At 40.7% G+C, this 13470-nt stretch overlaps 1 protein-coding gene across 1 annotated transcript in view; it reads right to left on the minus strand.

Annotated features, from left to right (window-relative positions):
• Positions 1-12050, minus strand: part of LOC111153119 (meiosis specific nuclear structural 1) — a 40518-nt gene extending 28468 nt beyond the window's left edge. The window contains exons 1-3 of the mRNA XM_022511917.1: positions 12006-12050; positions 10933-11190; positions 9875-10096 (exon numbers count right to left, since the gene is read on the minus strand). Coding sequence (XP_022367625.1) covers positions 9875-10096; positions 10933-11190; positions 12006-12050 — 525 coding nt within the window. The remainder of the gene's footprint in view (positions 1-9874; positions 10097-10932; positions 11191-12005) is intronic.
• Positions 12051-13470: the final 1420 nt, after the last annotated feature.

Raw genomic sequence — 13470 nt, forward strand, 5'->3', positions numbered from 1 at the left:
ATTAAACCTCTGCCTTCGGCTCAGGTCATGATCCCAGGGTCCTGGGATCGAGCCCCGCATCGGGCTCTCTGCTCAGGAGGGCACCTGCTTTCCCCCTCTCTCTGCCTGCCACTCTGCCTACTTGTGATCTCTATCAAATAAATAAATAAAATCTTTTTTAAAAATCTTAAAAAAAATAAAATTGAGAGCGCCAGCGCACGTGCGCGCAATCTTCATGGTTATGAAGGGGCACCTAACTGATTTTGATTTGCATCTTCCTAATGACTAATGATGTTGGCATCTTTTTTTGTGCTTATGGTCCATTTGTATGTCTTCTTTGGAGAAATGGCTATTGAAATAATTTACCCATTAAGGGATTTTTTTGGTCTCTTATTGTTGAGTCGTACAGATAACATTCTTGAAATGACAATATTAATGGTTGCTGGAGTCGGGGATGAGGTAGGTCTATCCAAGAAAGAGATGATGATGTTTATGAAAGGACAAAATGAGGGATCCTTGTCATGGAACTCCCCCGGACCTTGATTGTGGTGTTGGATATACAAACATCACATGTGATACACTGTACAGAACTAAACACACACACACACGAGCACAACTAAAAGGGAAATCTGAACAAAGCGGGAGGACTGTGTCATTGCTGATGTCTTGCTTCTGATATTAAACTATAGCTCTGCAAAGTGTGCCGTTAGGAAAATTAGGTACGGGGTATACTGGGACTCTCTGTATTATTACTGACAACTGCAAATGACTCCATAATTATCTAAATAATAATTTCAATTAACAAAAAGCAACTGCAAGTACGGGTGATAACACAAAGCAGCTGGAATTCTCATACATTACTTGAGGAAATGCAAAATAAAGCAACACCTTTGCAAAATGGTTTGGCAGTTTCTCACCAAATGAAGCAAACACCTACCATATGACCCAACCATCCTATTCCCAGATATCTGTCCAAGAGAAATAAAAATTTGCATTCATATTAAAGTTTGTAATAAAAACTCATAGCAACTTTAGTCGCAGTTGCCATAAATTGGAAACAACATGGATTTTTTTCAACACGCAGATGGATAAACAACTGGTACATCAGTATATTAGAATATGACCATACCACTCAGCACTAAAAAGAGTAATTCATGCAACAACATGGAATCTTACATTTGGTTTGCTAAGTGAAAGAAGTGAGACCCAAAAGGTGACATATTGCATAATCCAATAATATGACACTATGGAAAAGATGAACCTACTGGGACAAAAAAGAAATCAGTGGTTTCCAGGGACTGGGGAAAGGGGTAAGTGAGTGGCTAACTACAAAGGAGCAGCATGCAGGGACTTTTGAGGTGACAGAATTGTTTGCATGACACTGTGATGGTAGAAACTGAAATCTATTCATTTGTCAAAATCCACAGTATATATCAAAGAGAAAAAGAAATCAACCATTACATTCATACCATGCACTACTACTCAGTAATAAAAAAGAATTAACTATTGATAAATAGTCATCCAACAACTTGGATGACTCTCCAAAGCATTATGCTGAGTGGAAGAAACCTTCTCTAAAGGTCACAGACATAATTCCACACATGTATGGATTCACACATGATTACATTTATATAACAGCCTTGAAAGAACAAAATTATACAGATGGAAAACAAATCAGACATAGTGGGGGCTCAAGGAAGTATATGGCTACAGTGGGGCAGCATGAAATGAGGTCTTGGTGGTGATGGAATGGTTCTGTATCTTGAATGACATGGCAGTCAAACAAATCTACACATGTGCTAAAATAACAGAGGTATACACGCATATTGTACAACTGTCATTTTCTAAGGTTTGATATTGTACTACAGTTATGCAAGATGTAGCCACTGGGGGAAGCTTCTGTGTAAGGGCACAGTGGACCTCTCATACTGTTGTTGCAATTTTCCAAGAATTTGTAATTATTTCAACACAAAAAAATTTAAAGAAATCAACTAGATGTGGGGGGAGTAAGAGAACACAGACTATGTCAAAATAATTGTATTAAAAATCAGAGGGTCCAAGATGGCAGCAAAGGAAGATCCTGAACTCATCTCTCATGGATGCACAAAATCTACAGCTACATATGGATCATTTCTGTAGGAAGGCTGACAACATTGCCTCCATCTTTGGCCCTCCATCTTTCATGGTTGCTCAAAGACCTCTCTTGGGGCTACGTGTTCTGGCCCCTTAGAAATGAATATATATACCTTAGAAATGTCCAGAAAGGCTAAGAAGCTATTAGAGATAACAGTCTTTCCCTTTTCTGATGAACAGGTGGGGCCACCTGATCTAATTAAAAGTTAGCTGTCAATTAGATGCATACATGCCCTCTGAGGTGTGTGTGAACCCTTTGATCTTACAGTGCCCTTCTATGTGCCCTTTGCTCTTAAAAAAATTTATGGACCAAGGTCTGGATTTGGCAGAGAATAACTATGCAGTTGCTATGACTAGTCCTCCATCCAAATCCCCCTTCAGTAAGTTACCTCAAATCAAACTGCATAAACTGGATGGAGTGGCCTACTTCATTTTCAGTCTCAAAGTGCCTTCTCACTTTGGGGGACACTTTATGTCTCTCCTGCATCTTCTAACAATTTCTTTCTGAAAAGGATCTGAAAACTAAAGAACTGCTTCCCTACAAGAAAAGATAAAAGGACCACATGGAGAGGGGTAAAGGGACAGAGACATGGTCTTGGCAAAAAACAAAAACAAAAAACCCACCTCCTATAGGCAGGGAGACACAGTAGAGAGGGACCTCACCAGTCCAGCACTTCTGCTAGAGGAGTGAGGGGTTGCTGCTCACATTAGGCACCCCAACATTTCAGAGCTGCACAAAAAATGTCTGGTTTAGAAAACAAAGAGGGCTGACATCCAAGGGACCCAAAGTACTATGGGAAACTGAGAATCTCCTTTTAAAGATCCACTTGCAGTCTCACTCATCCCAGAATCAAGCACAAAAGCACCAATTTGAAAATCATCTGGTGTTTATGTGAAGGAAATTCATTTGCTGGTCTGGGGGAATCTGCTCAAGAAGCAAGGGACAGTTGGTGCTCTAGCAGGGATGGAGGCAAGGCAGACAGACTCCTTCTGTGTGCTCTCTACCACTCCCCCCAGAGTAGGAGGGCACGGGCGCTGCACTGTCCCACCACCTCACTGAGGCTGCTGAGCGCAAGTGGTCTCAGCACTGTCCCAGGCTGGACAGTGGGGGCAGGCTGGACAGTGGGGGCAGGCTGGACAGTGGGGGCAGTCATAGCATCCCCTAACTCCCTGGCCGGGGCTGACAAGTAGGAGCAGTCGTGGCATTCTCCTACCACCAACCTGGGGCCAGTATAGGCACAGATACAGGGCGCTCTCCCGCAGTAATCACTGAAGCATTCGGACACCTGCAGTCCAGGCATCTTCCCACTGCCTTGCTGAAGCTGGCGAGTGCCACTTTTGGGGCAGAAGCATGCCAAGTACACCAGGGATGCCCCTTGTTCACCAGGCCACTAGGGCTGAGAGGCTGGAGTTCCTGAGCTCCAAGGACTTTAACAATCAGTAAGATAGTACTTGGCAGGCCAACACCCTCAGGGCACTGCACAGACCGCCGAATGAAAGACACACCTAGTCTCCCTGTGAAAAAGGCTGGAGTTCCAGCCTAACGAACAGCCTTCAGGTTTCCCACACAAGCCAAAGCTACGAAGGCACTCCCCCAGGGATCATAAATGGGGAGACATTATGATCGCGCATCCCCCTGGCTCACTGGCTCAACAAGACCTCCCAGAAAGGAGCTTATATTCTCTTCTGGAGTCCTGAGTTTTGCAACTGTTGCCCAGGGCACACCTCCGTCTCTAAACCTGGAGGCCAGCAGGGTTTACAACTGTGGCCCCACAGGACTGTATATATTTGCATATATTAAAAGCTGCTGCCTGAGAGTCTGGCTTCCATTCAGCCTGAAATTAGGTGCTGAATAAGATTCCTCCCCCTTGGAAGACTGGCAGGTCTTGACACACCCTCAACAACAGAGAGATATCAAGAATAAATCAGGCTATTTGGACAATGACAAAGGTTCAAGAGACAACCAAGAACTAATCAATGGTGAATGAGAAGTTTCACCACCTACATAAGTCCACTTCTTCAAGACTGAAAGAAGTAGCTGTTTTGCCTAATACAGGGAAACAAACACAGCCAAACAATACACAGTAACAGGGAAATATGTTCCAAGTGAAAGAATAAGATGAAACATCAGAAAAATACCTTAATGACACAGAGATAAGTAATTTACTGGATAAAAAATACAAAGTAATAGGCATAATGATGCTCAGTGAACTCAGGAGAAGAATGAACAGTGAGAACTTTAACAAAGAGATATAAAATACAAGAAAGTATAAAACAGAAATAAGAGCCAAAGGATATAATAACTGAACTGAAAAATACACTGGGGGATTCTACAGCAGACTGGATAAAACAGAAGAACAGCTCAGAGAGCTGGAAAACAAAGCACCGGAATTCACCCAGACAGAGCAGCAAAAAGAAAAAGGAATTCTAAAAAACTGAAGATAAATTAAGAGATCTATGAGACAATGTCAAGTGAAATAGTATTTGCATTACAGGGTTCTCAACAGAAATGAAAGAGGAAAGGGGGAGAAAACTTATTTGAAGAAATAATGGCTGAAAACTTACCTAACCTGGGGAAGGAGACAGACATCCAGGTCTGGAAAGCCCAGAGAGTTCCAAATAAAATGAACGCAAAGAGATCCACACCAAGACATATTATAATTAAAATGTCAAAAGTTAAAAAGAAAACTTAAAAGCAATATAAGCCATCCATTACATATTAAACAAAACAAAACAAAACCCACAAGGCAGACTACTCAACAAAAACTGAGCAGGCCAAGAAGGGAGTGACATGACATACTCAAAGTGCTGAAAGGAAAAAACTTCCAACCAAGAATACTCTACCCAGCAAGTTAACACTCAGAAGTGAAGGAGAGGGAGTTTTTCAGATAAGCAAACGCTAAAGGAGTTCAGCACCACTAAATGGTTTTTCAAGAAATGTTCAAGGGACCTTTAAAAGAAAAGAAACAGTATTAATTAACAAGAAAACATATGAAAGTAAAAATCTCTCTGGAAAGGTAAAAATGTAGTGAAGGTGGTGGATAAATCAACTTATAAAGCTAGTATGAAAAGACAAAAATAGTAAAATAAACTAAAACTACAATAATTAAAGGATACATAAAATAAGGGGTAAAAAGTGACATCAAAACATAAAATGTGGGGCACCGGGGCGCCCAGGTGGCTCAGTCATTTAAGTGTCTGCCTTCATCCCAGATCATGATCTCGGGGTCCTGGGATCAAGCCCCATGTCGGGGTCCGTGCTCGGTGGGGAGTCTCCTTCACCCTCTGCTTCTGACCCCCTCCCCTGCTTGTGCTCTCATTCTGTCTCTCTCAAATAAATAAAATAAAATAAAATAAAAATGTGGGGCGCCTGGGTGGCTCAGTGGGTTAAAGCCTCTGCCTTCAGCTCGGGTCATGATCCCAGGGTCCTGGGATTGAGCCCTACATCGGGCTCTCTGCTCAGCGGGGAGCCTGCTTCCTCCTCTCTCTCTTTGCCTGCTGCTCTGCCTACTTGTGATCTCTCTGTCAAATAAAAAATTAAATCTTTAAAAAAAAATTAAAAAAAAAAACAAAATTTTGGGGGTGTGGTAAAAACAGAGTTTTGGATGAGTTCAAGTTTAATTTGGTATCAAGCTGAAATAGACTGTTCTAGTCATAGGATGTTACATATGTTATAAACATAGATTAGCCCATGGTAACCACAAAGCAAAAACTTACAGAAAATAAAAGAAAATGAGAAAGGAATCTAAACACAACACTAAAGAAAGACAACAAACCACAAGGGAAACAATATCCATGGGAAAGTAAGGAAAACTGATATAGCTATACTCATATCAAACACAATAAGCTTTAAAACAAAGACTAATAAAAGACAAAGAAGGGCATTACATAATGATAAAGGGGTCAATGAAGCAAGAAGATGTAAAGTTCATAAGTATATATGTACCCAATATAGGACCACCAAAATATATAAAGAAAATATTAATACATTGAAAGGGGGGAAATTGACAGCAATACAGTAATGACAGGGAACTTTAACACCTTACTTACATCATCTGACAGAAATAAGAAAATCAGTAAGGAAACATCAGCCTTAAATAACACCTTAGACCAGGTGGACCTAATAGATATATACAGAACATTTCATCCAAAAGCAGCAGAACACACATTCTTCTCAAGTACACATGGAACACTTTCCAGGATAGATCACATGTTAGCCCACAAAAAAAAGTCTCAATAAATTCAAGACTGATATCATATCAAGCACCTTTTCCACCACAATGGTATAAACTAGAAATCAACACCAAGAAGAAAACTGGAAAACCAGAGGCAGACTACCACGTTGTGGAGAGGATCATGTGGCCGGCAATGTCAGCAATCTCTCAGAGATGTGGGCCTCAGTCTTACAACTACGAGAACATGAATTCTGCCAACTTAAATAAGCTTAGAAGATTTGGTGAGAATGCACTCTAGACAACACCTGGATTTCAGCCCTGTGAGGCAAAGCAGTCAATCCAATGACATACCATGTCTAGATTTCTGATCTACAGAAACTGTGGGGTAATAAACATTTTTAGCCACTAGATTTGTGGTAATTTGTTAAACAGCCACAGAAAACTAATACAATAAATGAACTGTAGTCTTTAAAATTGTCAAGGTCACGAAAGACCGAAAAAAGTAAAAAACTTTTACAGATTGGAGGAGACTAAGGAGACAAGGCAACTAAAGGCAGTTTGTATTCTTGGAACAAAAAACAGAAGTTAATGGGAAAAACTGAAGAGATCTGAATAAATCCTATAGTAAAACATTGTACCAAGGCTAATTTCTTCATTTTGATAATTCTTCTATGATTATGTAAGATTTTAACATAAAGGGAAACCAGGTAAAGGGTATACAGGAATTCTCTATACAATTTTTTGCAACTCCATTATAAATCTAAATTTATCTAAGAAATTGTCTCTAAATATTATTTCTACTAGACAATAATAGAGCTCTTTGATATGACAGCTGACTCTAGGTGTGAAGCAAGAAATTCACAAGATGAGCCTTGCATTAGCCAGAGAAAAATAAATAGGATAATTAGTCAGCTCAAGTGATCCCAAGATCTGAAGGGTGAGTCATGAAGCCTGAGACCCAGGAGAGTGGTTTAGCTCTGGTCTAAGCAGAAAAGCCTGAGAAATAAGAGAACCAATGGTGTAGTTCCTGTCTGAAGGCTGACAGGCTTGAAATTCAAAACAAGCTGATACTTCAGTTCAAGTATGAAGACAGGAAAAAAGCTGAAGTCCCGATTAGAAGGCAGTCAGGAAGGAGGAAGGAGCAGTTTCTTTTTATTCAGCCATTTTGTCCTATTCAGGCCTTCATCTGATCAGATGAGACCCACTCACATTAAAGAGAACAATCTGCTTTACTCACTGTGCCAATTTAAATGTTAATCTCACCCCAAAACACCCAGGATAATGTCTGACCAACTCTCTGGGCACCACATGGCCCAGTGAAAGTCAACACACAAAATTAACCATCACTAGCCCAGGCATTTTGTTCTGACAGAAAGGAAGGAAGCTATCACAGATTAAAGGAATCTCGTTAAAAGGTCACAAAACCAATAAAGGCATCCATTGGCCAAAAATGGGACAATTTGAGCATCAAAAATAATAATAAAGGTAATTAATTCAAGTATTAAAGACCCATGAGTCCATAAAGATTTTTTACAAAAAGAAAAAGTCAAAAACTAAAGAAAACTTTTAAAAACAACATTGACGGACACAATGGAAGTGACCAGAGCACCAGCTCTGAAAGTTAAGTATATGTCTCCCTTTCCAGTAATAACTATATTTCAGGTACCAAATAATCCTAGTTGTTGCGGGAAAGTTCTTTACACAGGAATTTCAGCTAATCAAATGTGAAAGGAATAACAAAATTAGAAAATCAGTGTTTTGCAACCCCTAATGAAAGGAAAGATTCATTGGTGAAACCACAGGTGGAAGGTTCATCAGGAATTTTACAGCAGAGGAACCAGAATGCCTCACCAGAGGTACTAGAATGTACATGTTTATCAACACTAGCATCACTACAAGTGGACCAAGCAGACACATCATGTGCCTGCAGATGTGGTACAATATCAAGCATAGCATCACCTATGGAGTGATTGCCAGAAAGTTCTACCTAAATCTAATCATGCCTTTAGGATTAACTTCCATTTTGAAAAAAATGTAGACGTTAGGGAAACAAATTAAATGAACAAAGGAGAAAGCAAACAGGCAAATTCAGAATATGGGATATCAAAAAACAGCTGGCCTACTTTAACAAGTTAGAAACATGAAGTTAAAAAAAAAAAAAAGGATGGGGGTGCCTGGGTGGCTCAGTCAGTTAAGCATCTGACTCTTCACTTCCGCTCAGGTCATGATCTCAGGGTTGTGAGATAGAGCCCCATATCAGTTCTGCACTAGGCATGCAGCCTGCTTAAGATTCTCTCTATCCTCTTCCCTCTGTCCCTCCCCCCAGCCTCTTTCTCCCACTCTTAAAAAAAGAAGAGGGCAGGACCGTTTTAGATTAAGAGGTACCTAGCAGACATAACAACCAAATATACTGTATGAACCTTATTTGGATCCTGATTAAAACAAACCAACTGTTAAAACAGATTTTGATACAATCATAAAACGTTGATTATGGAATGGCATTAAACAATACCTAGAATTTACTGTTAATTTTAGTAGTTGAGATAGTGACATTATTCTACCACTATGTAAGAAAGTATCTTTATTTTGTAAGATGCATACTGAGGTATACATGAAAGTGGTGATATGATATCTGGGATTTTCTTTAAAATTAAAGAAAAAATAAGAGTAAAAAGAAGAGGAAAATATCTAATCCCTAGGATCTTATTGCTCAGAGTTGAAAAATCATGTCTAAGCCTTATGAATTTGGAACTCAGAGGAATGGATACCACTTTTAAAAAGTTGCTTTTGCTATTCCTCACAATATCCTACAAAATGTTGAATATACAGCAGGAACTTGAAAAATTCTGAAATATCAGAGAAACTTTCATTTAAGAGAACTCATTTCTAATCTTTTTTACCACCCTCATTCTTTAAAATATTTAGAAGTTTCCACGAAAAAATTATCTCCATATTTTAGGAATTATATAGATACTGTACTTGAATTCTTCAAGGCAGTATTTCAAAATCAAAAATAAGTAAATCATACCCAATACATACATGTTCACTTTCTACCACTGAATAATGTACATGTTTAATCTCAATAAATTCAAAAAAGGTACTCTTAAATTTTTGTCTTTCGAATTTTATGGAAAGTAGCCGAATTTTACTTATATGAACAAAACTGTGGAAGTCAGTAATTATGGGTTTCATGTTTATGAAAAAAAATTAAACAACAACAACAAAAAAAAGTTGAGTCTTACTGTTACAGGCACTATTCCAAGTGCTTTGCATGTAGTGACTCATTAATTATTAAAACTCCTACAAAACGGATACGATTATAATTGCCATTTTATAGAGGAGGCAGAAAAGTAAAGTCAGTTTACCCAGGGCTCCAGAGCATGCTTACATACAGCCGTACTAGGATTTAAAGTCATACAGTCTAACTCCAAAACCCAGCTCTTTACCACTACATTGGTCTGACTTACGATGAGTCATCCTTTACCTGATCTTATTATCTATCTACTCAATTCCAGCATCAGCAGCTGGTTTTCATGATTTCCAACGAAAAAATGAAGAAAAAAAAGTCAATGAATAGTAAAATGTACCTTTTGAATGGCCTCTTCCATATCCAACTCAAATTGTTCATCCTGTAATAATCTGAGGAATCTCTTGCGCTCCACGAGGTCATCACTTTCATTCTGTACCATTTGGTCCCTGATTTGATTGTGTATCTTTCTTATGGACTGGGCATGCAGTTGTTTGCAGTAATTTGTGTCTACTTGTTTCTGATGCCTTTCACTGAAGCTCAAAGTTCGCCTTCTAGAAGCCTATAATGGGGGGAAAAAGTACTCATACTTTGGTATTCCAATATCTAATTTTTAAAAGTATACCGCTGCAAGCCCCTGGTACAAAAATAGATAACAGAATAAACAAAGGGCCCTTGGCTTCCTTCCTAAATTCAGAGAAATGTAACATAATAAAAAAGTACATATGGCAGATAAACATAATTGATATATCAATAAATTACTTTTATTATTCCCCATCTTATAGATGAGATATGAAAAGTAAAAGCAACTTTACCCAAGTTTCCTCGGCTTAAATAAATAACAGTACTAGTATTCAAAGACACGCAGGTGAGCTCTATAGACCTAGCTCTTTACCACAACACACTGAATTCCTCTTCTCATTCCCCGCTACACACCGCCATCCCCCCCAGCCTCCTTTACCCCTTGGCCTGAAAGTATCATTCAGAAAGAAGCTGGTCAGGTTTTCCTAATACAGATTTAACAGGTCAACCTGCTGCTACCTAATTCATCTGCTCTCTCCTGGACTTTCTTCCCCGCTTATTTGTTCAAGGTTCTTAATCTTTTCCCAAATTTCCAGAAATATGGCAAAAAAAAAAAAAAAAAAAATGGGGGGGTGCCAAACAAAATTTTCATCAGGCAGATCTAATAGAGTCTGGGGAAAATCTGAAAAAGGCTGGAAGCCACCGGGAGCGTTGCTTAAACAATAGCACATGAGGCTTCTGAAAGCAAATTGAACAAGCTCTCCCACTTAATTCTCCGATTAGGCACTCCAAATCCTATTTTTAGATGCATCCGGCTCTAAACTACAATTAAATCAATGGATAAACAAATAGTTTCGAGACCCCCGACAGGCTTACCATCTTGGCGGAGGAAAATCCCGCTCTGAGGATCCAGCCGCTACCACCGCTCGCTGCAAAAGCGATGGCGGGCTGAGAGCTCCGATGTTTAAGAGGTTTCCTGGCAACTGCCGCCTCCCTAGAGAGCGCAGGGCCCACCTGCGCAGGGTGCGGTCTCCCATTGGGCGCAGAAAGAGCCAATCGGCACTGAGCTTCTTGGGAGGCTGGCTGGGAGGCTACTTCTCCAGCTCTAAGAGACAGGCGGGAAGTTCGGATCCCCTATCGTGGCACATGTGCTTTGCAGTGCCTTAGGGCGCTCACGATTTCCCACAAGCGGCTGAATTCTGTGATTTGGGTGGGGCTGGGAGTCAAGGGGAGGTCTGTGGAAACTGTTTACACAGAAATACGCAAACTCCTGTCTAGTACATCGTGCCAAAGTACTTTCTACTCAGAACATCCTGTGCCCTCAATGCCCATTCTGCCTGTGTTGAGGGCTGGCTTCATCTCTAGCAGGAGGAGGCACGGTCACCGTCCCTCTAGATAGGTAACTGTGAGGCTTTTTGGGTAGCGTGTACTTGCAGCCGCCTTCACCTCAACCCCCGACAGATGTTGGTAAACTCTGGTAATAAAATGTATGGGTCACTGGGACACTGGGACGCTCTGCCGTGGAATACATAATCCAGGTGCCAGTGAGGCAGATAGATGGTGGCAGCAGTGATCAAGTTTATTTCATTGGCCGGTAAACGCTAAAGTCCATTTAAAATGGAAGCATTTAAGAATAGGAATGGGTCAGGGAAATTAGTAAAATAAATTCATTTTAGAGAGGACAGAGAAATCCCTTAAAAACAACAACACAGGAGCACCTGGGCGGCCCAGTGGATTAAAGCCTCTGCCTTCAGCTCAGGTCATGATCCCGAGGTGCTGGGATGGAGCCCCATGTCAGCTCTCTGCTCAGTGGGGAGCCTGCTTCCCTTCCTCTCTCTGCCTGCCTCTCTGCCTACTTGTGATCTCAGCCAAATAAATAAAATCTTAAAAGCAACAACAACAACAACACAATTAAAGGTAGTGTGAGAACCTGACTTAGTTCGTGTTACCTGATTTGAAGTCCACCATGGGCAGCAATATGTCTGCTTCACCATCACTAGCCGTCAGGGAGATACAAATCAAAACCACATTGAGATACCACCTTACACCAGTTAGAATGGCCAAAATTAGCGAGACAGGAAACAACGTGTGTTGGAGAGGATGTGGAGAAAGGGGAACCCTCTTACACTGTTGGTGGGAATGCAAGTTGGTGCAGCCACTTTGGAGAACAGTGTGGAGATTCCTCAAGAAATTAAAAATAGAGCTTCCCTATGACCCTGCCATTGCACTACTGGGTATTTACCCCAAAGATACAGATGTAGTGAAAAGAAGGGCCGTCTGTACCCCAGTGTTTATAGCAGCAATGACCACGGTCACCAAACTGTGTAAAGAACCAAGATGCCCTTCAACGGACGAATGGATAAGGAAGATGTGGTCCATATACACTATGGAGTATTATGCCTCCATCAGAAAGGATGAATACCCAAGTTTTGTAGCAACATGGACGGGACTGGAAGACATTATGCTGAGTGAAATAAGTCAAGCAGAGAAAGTCAATTATCATATGGTTTCACTTATTTGTGGAGCATAACAAATAACATGGAGGACATGGAGAGATGGAGAGGAGAATGGAGTTGAGGGAAATTGGAAGGGGAGGTGAACCATGAGAAACTACGGACTCTGAAAAACAACCTGAGGGTCTTGAAGGGGCTGGGGGTGGGAGGTTAGGGGAACAAGGTGGTGGGTCTTAGGGAGGGCACGTATTGCATGGAGCACTGGGTGTGGTGCAAAAACAATGAATACTGTTATGCTGAAAAGAAATTTAAAAAAAAAAGATTAAAAACCAAGAGAACTTCCAGTTTTAGCTCCAAAATGTAAAAACTTGATGTTATCCCTTCCATCCTCACTACCGGAAGAAGCTGAACAAACTAAAAACTAAAATTTTTCTTGGAGTCATCACAGAACTGAGGTCACAGGACACACCACAACCCTGAAGTCTGGAGGGATGAGAGGAGTCATATCCGAGACCCACTTACTTAGAGCAGAAGTCTCTGAAGCCATAATGGACGAATACTTGAATGGTAATTTTGATGAACTCCTGGAGACTGGGTGGGGCTAGTGTGAGTAAAGCTCCTGGAGACTGCAGTCTTGGGAGGCACCAACACTTCCATGGGTTTTGTTTCCAGGAACTCCAGCAAGTTCTCACCATGAAAAACCAAGAAAGATCTCTTGTGGCTCTAGCAGGGGGATAAGATTAATAATTACTGTCAAATACATCCAGAGCCTTCTCCTTAATAAAGGCCTACTTTCCAGAAGAAAAGACTTTAGCAAAGCCATATCCCACCCAGGGCAAGGACAGTTCTCTGACCACAGCGTCCTCCAGCCTTTCTGTCTCTTGTAAGTAGAGAGAAGGGAGGTAAGAAACACTTGTGAAGGTCACAGGACACTAAAAGAGGTTTAATGTTAAATGATAGA

Source organism: Enhydra lutris, unplaced genomic scaffold (genome assembly GCF_002288905.1).
Source record: "Enhydra lutris kenyoni isolate GAN:26980312 unplaced genomic scaffold, ASM228890v2 scaffoldscaffold31, whole genome shotgun sequence".
NCBI classification, from domain to species: Eukaryota; Metazoa; Chordata; class Mammalia; order Carnivora; family Mustelidae; genus Enhydra; species Enhydra lutris.